The 19,721-nt window shown below is 40.2% G+C and overlaps 1 protein-coding gene across 5 annotated transcripts in view; it reads right to left on the bottom strand.

Annotated features, from left to right (window-relative positions):
- Positions 1–19,721, bottom strand: part of BTBD9 (BTB domain containing 9) — a 369,159-nt gene that overhangs the window by 70,926 nt on the left and 278,512 nt on the right. For all 5 annotated transcript variants that reach the window (XM_050948554.1, XM_050948550.1, XM_050948553.1 and 2 more), the window contains one exon: positions 7,980–8,058. In XM_050948554.1, the coding sequence (XP_050804511.1) occupies positions 7,980–8,058 (79 nt within the window). The remainder of the gene's footprint in view (positions 1–7,979; positions 8,059–19,721) is intronic.

The raw sequence follows: 19,721 nt of genomic DNA, 5'->3' as shown, positions 1-19,721 counted from the left end.
ACAGCCGAGCTGAACACTGTATCAGAAGCAAAGTCATGAGTTATTGGGTAATGTTCAATGAATGTATGTATAGAGGCCAATACATATTTCAATAATGGTCATGGGAAATGACCATTTACTCGTAGAGTAAATACATATATTCAAAGGTATTTGAATATTACAAGATTTGTAGCAAGAATTAATGCAGATGGATATTCTCTTGGAAAGACTTTGATTAGAGATTACAGGCACTTTTAATCTACCTGCAAGCAAGACAAACAATTTGGGGGTCTTTCTATCCAGATAGGTGGCCAGGGCTCTTCTGATGTCAAGGGTGTACAATTGTGCTTCTTGATTATCTAGGGGAGGCAGGTGAATGGGTTGGTTAGTACGGAAGTGGAAGAAATTTTAGGTATAAACATTTTGGACGGGGTCGCAGCATGACTTTGTCCTTAAAAAATACTGTGAAAGGGAGGCACGCCATAAGGGCCCCTACTTTAGCCATCACTTGTAGATCAGGAATGTCATTTTCATTGATAAATGGAGCAGTGAGCAGGTAGCCATCTGTTCAAATGGTGGTCTTGTGAGGCATTTAGGTACTAGATTAAGGATCCAAACAGCAGTAGGATGCTTGACAGGCAGATCAAGGTTCCTCAGGGAACTCAGAAATCTCTCTGTCATTGGGTGGGCAAAAATGAAATAAACCTCTATTGAAGAGTGGAAAGCCCTGATGGCTGCCAGATCAGGGGTCCTCAAACTGGGGGTCGGGATCCTCAGGAGGTCACAAGGTTCGTACATGGGGGGTCGTGAGCTGTCAGCCTCCAAACTAAACCCCGCTTTGCCACCACCATTTATAATGGTGTTAAATATATTAAAAAATGTTTTGAATTTATAAGGGGGGAGTATTGCACTCAGAGGCTTGCTATGTGAAAGGGGTCACCAGTACAAAAGTTTGAGAACCACTGTGCCAGATGGACTCTGACAGAACTTTTTAGTCCAGAACTTTTTAGTGTTAGGATATAGTCTAGTATAACTGGTAGTGATGAGGTCATCGGTGGAATATATCCGAGATCACACCAAGAGAGAAATCTTGTCCATTTTTGAGAGTATGTGCAGTGAATAGACACTTTCCACCTGCGTAATAGTACTTTTTTTACTTCCTCTAATCAGGTAGTCTCTAATCCCGTGAACCATCGACCAACCATGCTTTGAGACAAAACACTGTGAAACTGGAATGAAGGATCTTCCTGCCTTCCTGCGAGAGGAGAAGAGGAGTGGTATGAAGTGTGATCGGGGAGCAAATCGCCAATTATATTAGGTAAGGAATACATGTTTGTCTGGGCCAGGTCAGAACTATTAAGATGACTTTGACTTTGTCTCTTTTTATTTTGAGGAGAACATTGGCTATTATAGGAGTCTGTAGGAATGCATACAGGAGATCCAACAACCAATGAAGGTGAATAACTTACCCCAAGGATCAGTGACCCAGTCCGCCTCTCAAGGAAAACTGGGTACATTTCTTGCTTAATTGTGTGGCCAAGAAATCTGAGGAGTGCTCCATTGATGGAATACGTGGTGTAATAAACCGGGGTCTATTTCCCACTCATGGTTTGAGAAGAAGTGCCTTCTAAGACTATCCACAGTTACATTTTTAACCTCCTGGAGATAGGCTGCTGTGATGATGACCTGGATGCGTATGCACCAATTTCAAAGCTTGACATCCTTTGCGCAGTTGTCCATCATGATCTTTGTGTGTTTGCCCCTGATTAATGGTAAAAATTGGAGACGCATATCTGACTGCTCTGAATTCCAGGAGATTGATGTGTAGCGTGGTCTCTTGCGAGATCCATTTGCCCAGGGCTGTGCAAGCATCTAGATGTACTCCCCACCCTAGTAGAGAGGCATCTCTCATTGTGATGACCACTGGGAGAGGACATGCAAATGGGACTCCTGCGCACACTTTGTTATAATCTTTCCACCAGTCGAGGGACTGTTTTACTCAGGTGGGTACGGAAAGAAGCACATTTTAACTGTGTTTGTTTGGTGAATAAACAGCCTGAGCCACCCCTAAAGGCAGTTCTTGACTGGAGTTTGGGAACTGAGTTGCATTGTACTGGCTATGTTGGAAAGGGCCATAAACCCGTGCAGAGGAAAATAGACACTTCCTATTAAAGAACTGAGATGAGGCCCTATGAAGTTTTGCACAGGGGTCAAAGTGGATTTTTGAATGCTGAACTGCAGGGCCAATTTGAGGAAGAGATTTATGGCTTTGGAAGTTGCCTGTGACGTTCAGGTAAGGGAATACTAAACTACATTTCCTGCAGAGCTGTGCTGCTACTCCTGACATGACTTTCAAAAAGACCCTCAGGGCAGATGACAGGCCAAACTGGAGCACTCAGTACTCAAAGTGGTCCTGACCGACAGTGAAACATAGGAATCGTTTGTGGGATGGATGGATCACTATGCGGAAATATGCATCCCAAAGGTCAAGGGCTGAGAAGTAATCTCCTTCCTCTAGTGATGGAATTAGTACCCTCGAATCTAGAATGAGTCTCCAAATGCCATTCTTTGTTGTGACCAGAAAATACCCAGAATAAAAATCCCTTTCATCTGTGTTGCATGGGAACTGGTTCTATAGCCCCCAAGCATAGGATATAATCTATTTCTTGATGAAGCAAGCTCTTGTGAGAGGAGTCCCTGAAGAGGGATGGGTTTGGGGGTTTGTTGGTGGAAGCATAGTAAAGTGGACAGTATACCCTGTGGAAATAATCTCCAAACCCACTTCTCTGTAGTGATTAACTCCCCAGCCCACCCGAAGTAGTAAAGGTGATCGCCAAATGAAGGAAGGCAGGTGAACTGGTGCAGCTGGCAAGGAGAAGGATGGTAATTCAGGCCCTCAACTAGCCTGTCAAAATTGCTGCTTGAAGGTGGAAAGTAGAGAGATGGAAGGCTGAGAAGCGGATGGTTTCCTTCTCTGGAATCTCTGTCTTTTCTGATGCAGTTCATATGACATCTGGAAGGTCAGGAATTAAGCAAGATGGGATCTCTCAGCCACCTGGGACTTGCTGAGCTTTCTCTTGTAGGCAAGTGTATAGATACCAAGAGAATGTCGGGTAGCCCTAGAGTCTTTTAATATTCACAGAGTTTCAACCGTGCCGTCCACAAACAATTTAGACCTATCAAAAGGGAGGTCCTCCACCATATTAGAATCATAGAACTGGAAGGGACCTTGAGAGGTCATCTAGTCTAGTCCCCTGCACTCAAGGCAGGACTAAGTCTTACCAACACCATCCCTGACAGGTGTTCATCCAACCTGCTCTTAAAAATCCCCAATGATGGAGATTCCACTATCTCCCTAGACAATTAATTCCAGTGCTTAACCACTCTGACAGTTTTGATTTTTCCTAGTCTCCAATCTAAACCGTCCTTGCTGCAATTTAAGCCCATTACTTCTTGTCCTATCCTCAGAGGTTAAGAAGAAAAATTTTTCTCCCTCCTCCTTGTAACAACCTTTTATGTACTTGAAAAATGTTATGTCCCCTCTCAGTCTTCTCTTCTTCAGACTAAAACTAACCCAATTTTTTCAATCTTCCCTCATAGGTCAAGTTTTCTAGACCTTTAATCATTTTTGTTGCTCTTCTCTGAACACAGAACTGGACACAGTACACAGAACTGGAAACAGTACTCCAATTATGGCCTAATTAGCGCAGAGTAGAACGGAAGAATTACTTCTTGTGTCCTGCTTACAATACACCCACTAATACATCCCAGAATGATGTTTGCTTTTTTTTTTTTTGCAACAGCGTTACATTGTTGACTCATATTTATCTTGTGATCCACTATGATCCCTTTCCGCAGTATTTTAGCTAATGGCTAGACATCCATGAGCAGATGTTAGAGAGATGGTCTGAGATTTTAATTTGGACAGAAGAAGACAGTGTAAACAACAAGCACGAGAGGTGCTGTATTGGCTGCAGATCAATCACGACATCACTAACATGATAGGAAACTGCTTTTCATGCTTGAAATACAAGTCATGCCAAGAAGCAGAGCCACAGAGACTCCATCCAGTTCCACAAAGGCCTTATGAAAAGGTAGGCACTGTTTTATTTACCTGGCAATCAAAGGATTATTTAATAGTCATAGATCTCTGTATCCAGAAATTTGAACACTGCACAGTACTAATGGAAAGTAAGTGACAGCCAGTGTGATGGGTATCTTCTTCACACATGGAATTCCAGATGAAGTCTTTACTGATAATGGGGCACAATTTTCCTGTACAGATTTTAGGCAATTTGCAATAGATTGGGATTTTCATCACAAAACATCAAGTCCGAATTGCCCCCCAATCAAATGGATTTGTGGAAAGGTCTATATGGACAGTAAAGAACATTATGAAAAAGACTTTTGACAGCGGGGCTGATTTGTAGAAAGCGTTACTGGTTTACCGAAGTGCACCCCTGGAGAATGACTTTTCTCAAGTGCAGCTGTTAATGGGAAGAAGGATTAAATCTAATTTACCAATTACTGATAACTTGCTGAAATCTCATAACAATGAAACTATATGGAAGAAGAAAGAAAATCAGAAGTGGAAGCAGAAATATTATTTTGACAAAAGGACCTGTGATCTCCCATCTCTTAACCCAGGAGATGGGGTGTGACTGAGGAATCACACATCTAATATTTGGTGCCAAATGGGTACCACTAAAGAACAGTTGTATCCGAGGTTGTATGTAGTCCAGACAGAACAGGGGACACATTTCGATGTAATATAAGGGCTCTCTAAGTAATCCTAGAAAATACCAACACATGTGGACCGTACATGTGGACTTTCCCATCTGACTGGTCCTTTATTATCAACACACAAAGGAGAAACTGTCAAGGAACAAGACTTGAGTTAGACTCTAATGAAAGACTCTAATAATACTGAGAAGATCAGAGTGGAAATTAAGCATCCTGTAAGACTCATAGACACTTGATAACCTTCCTGGAGAAGGGGTATTTGAAGAAAGTGAGTGGTAAAGACACTCCAGAGTGATGTGCTTGTAATCTCTCCTCTCTAGGTAGTTGACACATTGGGTTTATGGAAATGCATGACATGGGTAGAAAATTTAATGCATGTGTTATTAGATAGTTGTTAGCTGTTTACATATATCTGTATAAGAGTTAATTTGTTTTTCTTTAAGGTGGAAGATGTAGAGATATTTTTGTAGAAGACTATAATTTAGAGACGTTCCCTCACAAGTGACAATATTATGAACATAGGAATTTGGACATGTGCCCTGGAGGTGGGGATTGGGAACACTGCATGGCTGTGTGCAGCAGTTTATCTGAGATGCTCTCCAGTTTGTTTTATTAAGGTTTTATTTCTTTCTCATTCACTGGTTTGTTATTTAACGAACCCCACATCGTTAATGCTGAAGACAGCTGACAGGCCAAGGAGGATGAGGATGAAGTACTAATTCTGAGACTTGCCTAGAAAAAGGTAATTCGAGACTTTGGTGAGAGCAGTTTCAGTGGAATGCAGTGGGCAGAAGCCAGAGTGGAGAGAATCGAGGATGGAATTGGAAAGGAACTCCAGACAGTGATTGTAGACAGCATATTCAATGAGCTTAGAGATGAAAGGGGAAGAGGTAGCTGGAGATGGAAATGAAGTCAAGGCTGGTTATTTTTTAAGATGGGAGAGATTAAAACATGCTTGGAAAGAACCAGAAAAAAGTGAGAGGTTAAGGAGAAGGTTAAAGGAGAGGATGAGAGTAGGCATGAGAGTGATCAGGAAATGGTGTGGGATGGGTTCATGGGGCAAATAGAAGAGTAGGCGCTAGAGAGCAGATAAACTTCTGCATCTGTGACAGGGGAGGAGGAGAGTTGTACTGGGGAAGGGAAGGGAAATTGAGGGGAGGGGGAAGATCACATTGTATTTTTTCTTGAGAGAAATCAGCAAGATCCTGTGAAGAGACAGAACTGGAGGCAGGAGGAGGGGAGGGTTTGAGGAGTGAGTCAAAGGTGGCAGGAAGGAAGCTGAGACTGGGTGTGAGATTCACTTAAATTGAAGTTGTTTACCTAGAAAGAGGGCAGAACTGAAGGAGGAGAGAACTAATTTGCAAGGGAGAAAGTCATCCCAGTCACAGGATTTCCACCAGGATTTCTACTCTGCAGTGTGAGCACAGGAAGCGGATGTTGGGGGTGGGCTGGGGCTTGACAGAGGAGACTCTGTGATGGGAGAAAGGGGCAAAACAGTCAAAGGTGGAGGAGAGTGAAGCTTGGAGAGAATCAAAAACCCCATCAAAGGAAGAAAGGAAAGAGGGCTCAGAACAGGTGAGAAGTTATCCACATTGATGGCCTGAAAGTCACACAAAGACTGAGTGACGGGATGTGGGGAGCAGGGGGACTGGTGGAGTGATGCTGAAAGAGATCAGACAAGGGTCAGAGAAGGGGAACTCAGCAACTGGAGATCAGAGAGAGAGCGGTGCTTGGGCAAGACCAAGTAAAATGAATGGCCATTTTCGAGAGTGGGACAATTGAACCGGGGCTGCAAGTCAAATGAAGACTTGGGGGTGTGGAAAATGTGTAGCTAACGAGTCAGAAGGATCTTCAGCATAGAAGCTGAAGTCATCAATGCGGAGTGTGGGAGACTGAGAGGAAAGAAAGCGAGAGAGAGCTAGGAGTTGAAATCAGAGAGCGTGGCTGATGGGGAGGAGTTGGACGGACAGTAGATTACAGCAACATGGAGGAGGACAGGGGAATAGTGTCAGATGCAGTGTTGCTCAAAAGAGGCAAAAAGGTGGGGAAAGGAGGTGTTGGAAGTGGCATGAATGGAAGAGAAGACCAACACCTCACCACAGTCTGATCCAGGGAGTGTAAAAATCCTCTGTAAGAGAGGACAGAGGCAGTGTCTGTATTATAGTTGTATTATAATAGTGCTGAAAGGGCCACAAACACAATCAGAACCACACTGTGTTGCTCTGCAAACACACAGGAAGACATGGGTCCTGCCCCAAACAGCTTACAATCTAAGACCCCAATTCTGCTAAGATGTACACATGTACTCACTTAACTTTACATATTCTGAGTGTTGTCCCCCCTCCCCAAGTTAATTGCAGAATCAGGGCCTGATTTGAGAGAATTTGTAACGAGAGTCTCAAACTAGTGGACAGGAGGGAGGAGCAGGGTAACAACAGTAAGATCACATGGTTACATACTGCAGGTTAAGTAGTGCTCAAGTTGATGTTTCTAAATATTCTGAATTCAAAATAAATAAATAAATAAATAAATAAATAAATAAAACCAGCTATCCTGATTACCACATACCATACTCACAGCTGACTGATTGCGTGGCTTACTGATTTATACGTAGAATAATCCTATTTATACCTGATCTTCTTCTGGAAAATGAGACTTTTTATTATTATTTATAGGGCATCTTAATATTGTGTGATAAAAAACAAGCAGTCAGAGTCTATGTTGCTTCCCCAGTGCATTTATAATTGTGTGATCTTTCCTAAAAATAAAGATTTGTATGCTAAGTATTACTCCTAACCTACAGCAATGTTCAACAATGTCATGATGAAGGCCAGACAAATGTTTTGGCCTGGTCTACACTACAAAGTTAGGTCGGCTTAGCTTCACCACTCAGGGCTGTGAAAAAGTTCACACCCCGTTGTGATGTAATTAAGATGACCTAAGCCCCAGTGTAGACATTGCTAGGTCGACAGAAGAATTCTTCTGGAAGTCGACAGAAGAATTCTTCTGTCAACCTAGCTACCATCTCTCAGAGTGCTACAGCGGTTTTTACATTTGGCTGTGAAGAAACCTGTACAGTCTGGAAAGATAATGACAAAGTGATGAAAACACTCTTTCTTCATTACTAGACTGCTAGAGCAGCAATAAACAATTTGTATATTTTAGGCAGCATTAGCAGTTTACTATGGAAATAGAATTAAATCTGTATATCCAGCAAGAATATAATAGCTTTTCCTCTCTTAAAAACTGTCCCATACCTCATTAGCTGTGTTGTGAGTTCCAACTATTCTGATGAAGGATGCAGGTTGTCTGTCAAAAGTTATTGCTTGCCAAGATCTACAAAAGAAAGCAGAGGGACATACAGTATTAAGCAGAGTCACCACAGGTTGCAGTGAAATACAGAAAGAATCCATTGAAGTGACAAAACAGGATGTCATTTAATGGGACAAGAAGGGGACACATTTTTCATGGCTTGAATTTCCAGCAGTCTTTGTTCAGGTTAGGTTTTTTTAAGTGCCTTGACTCTACTTAGGTGTATTCCACACACAATTCAGTATAAAAATTAATATAGTTAAGCTCTAACTATTGTTAAAGACCTTTAAGAAAAATTGTAATAGAAAAAATTATTGGTCAGAATTCTGAAGTTCCTTTGTATTAATTTCTGACAGTATTACTAACAGAAATATACAGGAGGAAATGGATGTTAGCATTAACTACCTGTAGAGACCAAAGGAATCACCAGGGCTGGATTAAGGCAAATTGGAGCTGTAGGCACATGACGACATGAACTCCCCACCCCCCGCATGGCTCCATCCCACGGTCTCACCCCAGTGCTGTGGCCTCGTTCTCCACTTCAAATGGCAGTGGTGCCACCCTCCCTTTCTAAAGGCAGCAATATGGGGTCCCCTTCATTCAGCCAGGAGTGGCAGGAGCAGCCTCTCCCGCTGGGAACAGCAGCCTCCCCACCCATATCCCTTCAGAGGGGCAGGGGCTGGGGTGTAAACACTGGGTAGGTGGGGCAAGACTGAGTCCACCGTACTCTTCTCCTGCCACATACACAGTCCTCTGTTTTGCGGGTTAGGGAAGAAGAGTATTGGTGGTGCCCCACAGAGAAGTGGATCTTAGAAATTAAAACCCCACTGAGATGCACAGGCTTTCTGCAACCATAAGGGCTAGAAACATTCTTCTGAAGAGATCACATGATTCAAGGTGCTGGGGCCCTAATATTGGTCTTTAGTACCTATGCCTTTATCTGGCCCTCGGAACCACCCAAGTCTTCTAGGGTATATTTACACTGCAATCAGACACCCGTGGCTGGCCTGTACCAGCAGACACAAGCAGGCAGAGCTCAGGCTAAGGGTCTGTTTAATTGCAGTGTAGGTATTCGGGCTGCAGCCGAAGCTCTGGGACCCTCCCACCTCGCAGGATCCTAGAGCCTAGGCACCAGCCTGAGCCCGAATGTCTACACCAGAGTTAAACAGCCTCTTCGCTCAAGTCAGCCCCGGGTTTTTAATTGCACTGTAGATACACCCTTAGTTACACTTTGCTTGCTTGCTTGGTTCTTGAAAGCTTCAGTTATTTGTCTGTGCATTTTTAGTGCATCCATGACCATGGTACCTTGGTCCTATAAATCCTTGATTAGTATCATGATTATTGCAGTTTACACACCATATTTCTAATCAGTATGTTGGCACCCACAACTGTAAAAATCACATAGTATTTTCATCTAAAAGATTTGCAGTCCATAATTAGAGTTCTTCCTTCCACATCAGATAGTTGCAATCACATTTTTTCAGTGATTATTCCTAATTACAAATGAATGATCAAAAATTATTTCTATTTAGATTTATGTCAGGTGCAAAGTTCACTGTTCTTGGACCCTTTACTGAATCCTATATAAAGGATATAGCAATATAAAGCAATTTTAAAGAAAGAAGACCACATATTCAACACGTTAACTTAGTATTTATTCTTCATTACAACAAAGTGAAATATATCAGCTATTAAGAAAGGCAAGAGGTAGAAAGCACACTCACACATACCGACACTAGCTTTGATCTAGCTATATCAGAGCTATCTCGAGTTAGAATAGAAGTGACACCCTGGCAATCAATGGTAACAAGTTACTCTCATCTCATTTTTAGGGATCCCACTCATTACAGAATCCCAGAGAGATACAGTTGCCTTAGTTTTATGTAAACGGTTTTAGATACAGACAATTGTGTAAATTGGAACTGCAGTCAATTTATATTTTGTCCTCACTCTCTCCTGTACTCCACCTGGTTTACTTACAACAATTAATAAAGACAAAATTGCATGCAATAGGACAAATCAGCTCCATAAGGAAAGAAACCTTGTTTCAATTTTTAGGATATACTGTAAAATCATCCCTGCATTCTGATTTTTAAAAAGAAAACTGCTTCCTCAACTTACTGCCTTGGAGTCTGAATTTTACATCATTATCCTTTTCTTGAACAGGAATATTTGATTTGCAAACATTGTGCGGGTTGTAATGTTGTGTAGCAGACTTTGCATGGGATTGTGAAATCTCTCCCTCCTAATAATATAGAGCAGGATTACCCCAATAAACAATATGCAAAGCACTCTGATTCCCACAAGCTCCCATATCATGCTAAAAGTGAAGGAGGAGGAACAGGAAAGAATAATAGGATCTGAAGGTCTTAGTTTAAGAGCAATCTTCCGTTATACTGGATTTTAGAGAAACAAGGTGAGTGAGGTAATATCTTTTATTGGACCAACTTCTGTTGGTGAAAGAAATTTTCGAGCTACACAGAGCTCTTCTTCAGCTCAGCAACACTGCAAATATTATACTGGACTAACACTTAATTGCAATAGAATTTATTTTCAATAATACAACCTGAATGCTAGATACAAAATTAACCTTCATTAAAACCACCATTACAAAGGGATTTGAATGTTAAAAAAGTAATTAATACAATTTGATGAACTTCCTGAAGAGAAAAAAAATCAGACATTTTCCTGAATTTATTAGGAATAACTTCAAATGTTGTTCATAGAAGAAACAAGATAGCAACAGAAAAAGTGACAGGCACATCAGAGCCAGTCTGTTATAACAGCTTTGCTGCTCAGAGGGCCATTTGACTTGAACTAGAGTTTTATCCTGATGGTAAACTATCTATCTCTTCTTCACAAAGATGGTATTACTATGTCTAGGTTTTACTAGTTTTATTATCATGAGGTTGTATTCATTTAAAGGAGACTATGAATCTCAATCCATTCTAACTTACACCAGTTTTACTGCATTAACTTCAGTGGAGTTATTTGTGATTTACGTAAGTGAGATACGAATCTGCCCCCCGGCCCCTAAGGCACAGCATCTACCTGCACTCATGGCCTGCATATAATGTATTGTTTATTTGTATTCCTTATGTGGTTTGGGCCCCTTCTATTATAGAGATTTGGCTGTCTCTTCATGCTCTAAATGAAACATGAAATCAGATAGGACTCTTTCACTGACTATCCCTATCTTTGTACGTCTGTGGGAGTGCAAGTATGTTCTCAGTGGGGTATCCTTGCTTCTTAAGTTTCCTTCCCTAATTAGTCTGACAGAGCCTGAGTCAATTAACGTTCAGAGCCTATTGCAAGTCCTACATATTCACTTATGCTTTTGTATGAGGTGCAAACTGCCAAAGTCGAGTTTCTGTTTTATTTTGGAGAGTTGTGGCACTCTTACTAGTAATATTCCATAACTTCAGGTTGCCTTAATGCACGTGCTTGCACATATATGTATATGCAATTCATGTACTGAAAAATAAATATTTCTTTTTATAGACTGAACATTAAGAGAAGAAAAAGCAAATGGAAAGGCTAAATCTGCCTCTCTCCAGTGATCTGGAAAATATTCTAAAATTATGCTATGTGAAGGAGTGTAAAATGCTAAGAAAAGTTATTAGAAAGGGGCTATGCCTTTGTGGCTTCCCAAGTTAGGAAACATGTAGTTATGGGACCAGGAAAAAGTTAGTTTAGAGATCCTAGTATACAATTATGTAGAAATATATCTATTTATAGTCATTCTGAGCACAGGTCAAATAATAGTACCATCTTTCAATGCAGATTCCCCCCGAAATGGGAATAAGTAACAAAGACTGTCATCTCTCAGATGAAGTGGGGACAATGAGGCAGACGCATCCACCCAGTCATGCAGCAGTAGGATGTGAATGAAATCAAAAGGCACTGAACAAGTGGTAGAAGTCCACTGAAGATCCTTTCAACAACATTTTATGTGATCGCTTCCTGCAGTAACCTCACAACTGCTGCCATCACTGGCAGGTCAGGGAATCCTTACTGGCTGCCACAGTGCTGTGACTAGAAAAGTACCACAATCACTTCTTTAAGCATATTGAAAGATGATGTAACAAATCTGAAGATTTTCTTGAGGATTTGAGGGGAGACAGGGTTTTTAACTTTTTATTAAAGTTGATCCAAAGCATCTTACCATTTTTTGGTACATACAACATCTATTTCCGTGCTGGTTCAACACTTATTTACAACATTAGAGAATAAATTTCATAGTAATCAAACAACCTCCCATATCCACCACCATTTTTTCCCTAACCTACTGATAAGCTCTAACACTGTGTGGCTAATTATAACTGGGAGGGCTGGGATAAGGATTCCTCCAAGGTAAGTTACTAATACAGTACAATCATTCAGCAGCAAACATTTCCAGAACTGATGCAAAAATCTGCTGAGCATGCCACCTTGGTGTCTTTCCTCCTTGTTCTTTAAACTTTATGAAAGTGTTGATCTTTTTTTACCCTCACACAGTGTCAGACTGGTTGATTCATTTTAGATTTGCTGCTCAAGCTGAGGTAGCCCTGGTCATCACTTTAACAGTAGACATAATCATTACCTCCAGCTGAGGTCTACATCTTGAAGAAAAGTCTAGGGACCAGCAGCATACACTGACTTACACTAGGGTCCTCAAGCTGAAAGGCAGCAGTGCAAACTGCTTGGCCTGCGGAATTCCCCTGGAACCACAGCTTCAGTTTCAAAAAGAAATTAGCTTTGTTACAGCCCTAGGGTGTTTTATTTAATACTCTACATCTCACCTCAGCCACACACACCCAACTCTCTCATACTGCCTGACTCCCCTAAGGAGATGCAGTAATTGATAATTAGCATTCCAAAGCCAAGCTTGCATCCTGTGAGCCAGTCATATTTAATTACATTTTAACTATATTCGTCTTCGATAATAGCCCGAACATAATTTAGATAATTATCTCTCACTCTCTTATTCTCTTACTCTGTCTGTCTCACTTAAAGCTCTTTGCAACAAAAATTGCCTTCTCTGCTCAAACACATAAACAGACTCTTGGGCCAAGTGCTTTCATCCTCCAACAGCAACAGCTGTCACTAGAAAACTCAATGGCTTTGCGCATCCCACAATCGATTCAGGGAAAAAAAATCTTTATGTTTCTTCCTACTTCTTTATTTACTGGGGCAGTTGGGAGAAGAAGAATGGAAGAGGCATTACTATCCAGGCAAATTATAGTCTGTATCTCCATTATGGCACCTTACCTCTTACAAGGTGTAATGGCTTTTCTCACTGGTTTGAACTCTTGCCTAGTAAGTCATCTGAAAAGTTGCAGTCTTTCTAATATGATTTATTACACAGAGGAATCTAAATAATGACCGTTCCCCTTTTTGTGTTCCCCTCCAGAAGGAAGCAAGTTAAGGAAGAGGGAGAAACATATCTGTTACTGAGGTTTTCTAAGGATCCACTGACACTATGAAATGCTACTATATTGCAGGATCTACTTACAACACAGTAGCGCTGGATATGGTTAAAACCCAATTAATTCTCGTAGTGTAGAAAGGACTGATCCATACTTCAGAATTATGCTCCAACTGGACAAATTCCAAGAGTTTAGCATGAGACAAGAACACGTAAAATATGGTTTGGTTCTTGCTACGCTGCAAGACCAAACCTATTTTAACTGTGTAAGATACTACCATGTTGTAATGAAGTCTAGCAATATGCTACCTTTCCATAACACAGACAGGGCCCAAGCAACAGCATTAATGCACCTAATTTCTACTGATATCCACTAGCACAAATTCCCCTTTAAAACATGAATGAACATAAATTGAATTTACATCAAACATGGAGTTCTTTCATGCGTCCAGCCTATTTGCAATCTATGGTGCTAAACTGGAGATCCAAATTCTACTTATTCTCAGTGAGACAGGACAGAAGCAGAAGTGCCAGTCCTCAGGCTAGGTAGTAGTAGTGGGATGTCAGTTTCATATGCTCTTCTAGATGGTCTCTGGGGTCACGGGGAACCAGCCTCAAAAATTTGATGAATGAATCAATGGTTGTGGCTTAGGTATGTACAAGTAGCTCCTACTGGAGTTGTGGTGATAAGGAGACAATGGTAAAAATGGACAGTAGGATGAGTAAAAATTTCAAATGGCCTCCTGTCTGTGCACACATAAATCTGATAATTGCATTAACATAACATGGGTCATCAAGCACCCAACTAGTATGTGCAAACTGCCATTTGTAAACACAAAAATGTGTGTACCACACAAAAGGCAAGCCCATTGTGTCTACAGCAAGCATTGCAGCATGTTCTGTACAAGTAATATTCCTCCTGTATTATAACCAATATTATATCAATTTCTACTGTGGCACAACTACAAAATTAACATGGATATGTATACAAAAATGCTATGAAAACAGTCATTGCAGTTCAACAGCAGCCAATTTTCAAATGTTAATAAGTTGGCTGTTTTCCTTTTCCTTTTTGAAATACCAAAAGAGACTAATCCACTTTATAGACAAATTGCCTATATTTATGAAATATTTCCAGTTTAAAAAGAAAGCTCATTTTCAGGTATAGTGGTGCCAAAAACCACCCAGCAATCTGCTCACTCTGGGAAATCTCTAATTTAGCACTTTAACGTAAGAATGGGGGCTATCCAGCCAGCAGCTGCATGACCACATAAGACACCCAAGTTAAGGAACCAGCTCAGTCCTCTTCTCTAGGGGACCACCAGGGACTGGGCTGGGGCATAGGGAAGGGAGAAAATTATATTGTAAAGGGACCCTCATAATAAAAGCTAAGGCCATTTTAATTTTATTTTTTTTAATGTAAGTAAAACTAAGCATCCCTTTTCTCCTCACCTCCCTCAGTTGAGGACTACAAGAGCTTCAGCTCAGATTCCACCCATTTGTGATGTCATCGTTACAGTTTTCCAAAGAGGTTGGCAAAATTCTCCCACAAAAAGGGGACTGTCAAACCTAGTACTTCAAAAAGAGCAATAAGGATGCCAGTTCAAGTAGTTCTTTCCCCTATGTAATTCTCTTTTCTTGGCCTCTCTTTGGCTAATTTATTTTAGTAGAGACAAAGGTAAAAGACATCTAACAGTGCATCTCGGTTATATTTATGTTATATTCCTTGACGTGATGGTAATGAACAATTAAGAAAAGCAGAGCAAGAGGACTTGAAATGGTAATAGAAGTCTTTGAAGAAAGATATCATGAAATCTCTGAAGTAAATGCAAGAAGAATAAGCGCTACACATTAGTCATGGCAATATCTGTTACATAACTGCAGTATGTATTAACAAATAAATATGTTACTCTCTTTTGAAGAAGTACCTTAACTTTAAAATACATAAATACAAATTAATTAGAAACATCAACAAGACTGGCATTCCAGTAAACATTATACATCATTCCTCGGAGGCACTCCATCCAGGATACCAAAAGACCTACATTCCCTAATGAGTTACCAATTAGCCTCTCTTTGGCTAATTTATTTTGAATACACTTTATCAGACTCATGTATTGAGGCAGCTGTCTGTGTTTAAAATACTCTGACAAACACCACAGGAAACTACTTTATTTATAAATGAATATATTATAAAAGCAGTCCACGGATTATCACTGGAGTATCTTTCACTATGCCATTGTGAAGTGAATGAGAATTACTCCTGGGGGAATTCTGCATCAAAAATTAAAAATTCTGTGCACAATATTTTAAAATTCTGCAGAATTCTGCATTTTTTGGGTCAAAATAACACAATATAATCAAATTGGTTTCAATTATTTCGGTAATTTATTTAAACTACAATACAATGGATGGAGAATGGGACTGGGGAGCACTGGAGGAAATCCCCAAACTCCTTCTGTCTAATAGTAATGTAACTAGTATTGACCCTTTACTTCTAGTTGTTAGTCAACAAATATATGCAGCCATATGCTCAGTGTTAGATCATAGGAAACCGAAGAGCAAATGAGGGCTGAGGACTCAAAACTCACAATTTATACTGGCTACTGATCGTCTCCAAAAAGGTCAGTAGCAAACAGCTCATGGAGCACATTTTGATAGGAAATTTTTTCAGTCCAAAAATTTAGACCAGTTCTAATCACTAAAGCACCATAAGCATTTACAAGGCCATACCGTCCTTTACAATAATGCTCCTTTACATCAGCCTGGCAATGTAAAGGAGCCTTAAAATTTGTACACCTGTTTTATACTTCTGGGAGAATTCACAAAAACAATGGGAACAATTCACTAAGCAGGCAGGCTGCTACATTTTGCTCTGCCTGAGGGAACAGAGCCTGCCCCATGCCTACCTCTTCAGAAACACTTCCAAGCCCTGCCCCTCCATGCTGAGCATGCTGCACTAGTGAGCGAGAGGGACAGGGTCTCCCTCTCTCTCTCACACACACACGTATGACTGCCCAGCTTCTCTCTCTCCCCCCGTGATTTATGTCTACCAGCTGCTCTGGCTGCCCAAACCAACCTGCCTGCACTGCTGGGGAAGCAGTGCATGACAGCTCTTGTGGCTTCCCTTTGCTTCCCCATCAGAAGTAATTTTTCTGTGAAGCACAGAAATCTGTGGGGGCCATGAATTCTGCGCATGCGCAGTGACACAGAATTCCCCCAGGAGTAGAGAATGATGTGGGATGAGATGTTAATGCACCCTGGACTTGGTCTAAAAAACTGACAATATTGGACCCACACTTCTTCATATTTTACTTTTCTGTCTATAGACTTACTGGATCCCAGGATACAAGAGTTGTGTGCTACATTATTTACATTTGAGGCTTCAAAACCAGAGGGTAATCACAAAACTGACAACGCAGCAAAGAGTCCTGTGGCACCTTATAGACTAACAGACGTTTCGGAGCATGAGCTTTCGTGGGTGAATACCCACTTCGTCGGATGCAACCTAATTTTGGCATTCGGTCCAATATGAACTGGGCTTTCTTCTGGGCTTTCTAAGATTAAGTTACTGTTATCATATCCTTACAGAGAAGCTTCTGACAATCCCCCAAAAGGTTTTTATTCTGAATATTTTTCCCGTGTGGAAGATATGCAATCCTGTAAGCATTTGCACATGGATTTGAAGCTATAACTTCTGCTTGGATTAAAAACAAAACAAAACAAAAAAACCCCAACTATCAACAAGGGATCTTTTAATGAACCGATATAAAGTTTTACAATGTGTGATTTATTGTAGACATAAAAAACAGACTTAATAATGCATATTTATTAAAATAAGAAGACTGACTTATGAAAGATTTAATGAAGTCTATACTGACTCCCTGACATCTTTAAAAAGTTGCTAATGAAAAAAACCTCTTTTTAACGTAATCTCTCCTTTCACAACTTCAGCGTAATATACAATAAAATAATAAATATTACAATAAAATATATTTTTAAATGCAACAAAGAAAATTTTATAAAATAGTCAAAGTAGAGCAATACTAAAACAGAACCAGGTCACTAGGGGCCAGATTTTCAGAGATATTCAGACACCTAAAGATGCTGATAGATGCCTACTGGGATTTTTCAAAAGTGCCAATGAGAGTTAGGCATCTAACCTGCTTAGGAGCTTTTAAAAATCTAGCCTGGTGTCCTTCTGAATCTTTAGACACCTAAATACCTTTGAAAATCAGGCTCTAAAACTTACTGTTCCTGATTATGTAACTCTGTTAAACAAAACACTGGAAGTCAAATTTTCCAGTATTGCCTCAAAACTTATGCACACAAAATGTACATATACATATACATCCCCTTGGGTGTCTGCAAACACCAAGAGAGAGAGAGAGTGAGTGTCCAGCTGACTGGCACACCCCTGGTGCACAGAAAATCTTGCAGGCAGAAGACTTGCAAGCACAATTTTGGAGGATAAGCAGATCCCATATTGAACATTTTGTAAGGTATATTTATTTCCACTATTTTTGATGGATTGTGTACCTGTAGCCCATGGTTGTTCATGTAACCATCAAAACGTAATGAAGGGCTCTAATAAGGTAATGATATATGCAGTAACACAATGAACGAACAGGGTGTTGCTTATGACTTAGAGCCGATTTTCATCCAATCCCAACTGTGTGATCAAATCTTGATTATTTAACTTTTCAGATAACTAGAACAGAAAAGTTGATTGACAGAAAATTAAATAAATAACACTTGGGTATGAGAGATAGAATCATGTTCCTTATTAATCAGTTCCTTTGTGGTGTGCATGGTAACATGATATTTATCACTCTACTCTCACATACTCCTTTGGGGTGTCTACCCATAAAAACTTCACATTTACAGGAACCAACCCTCTATTACTGTCGATAACATCTAATTGACATGTCAAACTCCAAGGAATGTAGTAAATTGTAGCACCACCTCAAAGAAAAAAATAAACTGGCAAAAAGGTAAATCAGCATCTGTCTCTCTGTAACAACATACAAACATGCTAGAGATCGCTAATCAAGGGAGAAAATTCTTCCATTATTCTCACCACACTGAATTAGCTGAGCTTGGGAAACAAGGCCACTCAGCTTCTAATTCAGTCTTGTCCAATATGAACAGCAAAACCACTGACCCGAGTTCATAGTGGTTCAAATTTGAACTATTTTAGACATGAAATATGGCATCCCAAAAAAATGAGCGCAATTTTTGGTTTGCAGCAGGTCAGAGAGCAGGGAGATGATAGGTTATCTCCATATGATTCTGGTGAGACTAAACTTTGAATACTCATTCAGTTCCCTGCATCTCAACACCAAAAAGATATAGACAAACTAGAGGGAGTTCAGAGCAGATAACAAAAATGATTTAGAGGCTGGAAGGATTGACTTTGAAGAAATATTAAAAACTAAACATTAGCTAAACTTGATTAAGTAACAATTTAGGTGGTGAGAGGGACAGAATGACTGTTTATAAATATGCTATTTGAAGAGTGTAAAATTCAAGAAAGGAGAGTAATTGTTCAGTGTGATATAGGGGAAGCAATTAAGTGAAATTAGATAGACACATTCAGACTGAATATCAGGAAAGATTACTAATGGTAGAAATCAAGTACATTGGGGAGTAGTTACTATTGGAAAGGGGTGAAAGCCCCATCACTTGAGTTATATGAAATTGTACTGACTGATTATAACTCTAGCAAATTACACTACAGGGAACAATCCTGCAGCAGTCCCCAAGGGATGAATCTGAAGATGTAATAATTCTGCTTCATCTTTGATTTCTATGATTCATGTATTTAATTTGTACCGATACAAACTTTACCTGGAATGAACCAATAGTTTAACATTTTGTATGCGTTTTAGCATTTTGTGCCAGCCAGGTGGTGTTTACAATGCTACAAAAGCTACACATGATTTGTTCAGCCAAGGCAAAACTGTGATTTTCAAGGGTATAAGGAAATTAGATCCTGCACGTCAGCAATCTAATTAGGACAAATCTTTTCGGAAGAGAACAGAAATGCCACCTTTAGCACAAGATATATTAACATCCAACTGGGTTCTTGTCTGTACATGTGATTCTAACAGTCACTGTGGTTTAATGTCCACTTGTGTAACAAAGGGCAGCTGCAAACACTAGGGGCACTAGGCATTGGAAGAGCAACCTATCACCTAGTTTGTGAACATTCAGGCAGTTTCTATTAATTAGATTGCTAATACAATAATACAACTCCACAGCAAATAAACAGTACCAC

Source organism: Gopherus flavomarginatus, chromosome 4 (genome assembly GCF_025201925.1).
Source record: "Gopherus flavomarginatus isolate rGopFla2 chromosome 4, rGopFla2.mat.asm, whole genome shotgun sequence".
Classification (NCBI taxonomy): domain Eukaryota; kingdom Metazoa; phylum Chordata; order Testudines; family Testudinidae; genus Gopherus; species Gopherus flavomarginatus.
Note: the sequence above shows the minus strand (reverse complement) of the source record. Positions and strands in the feature narration are given on the sequence as shown.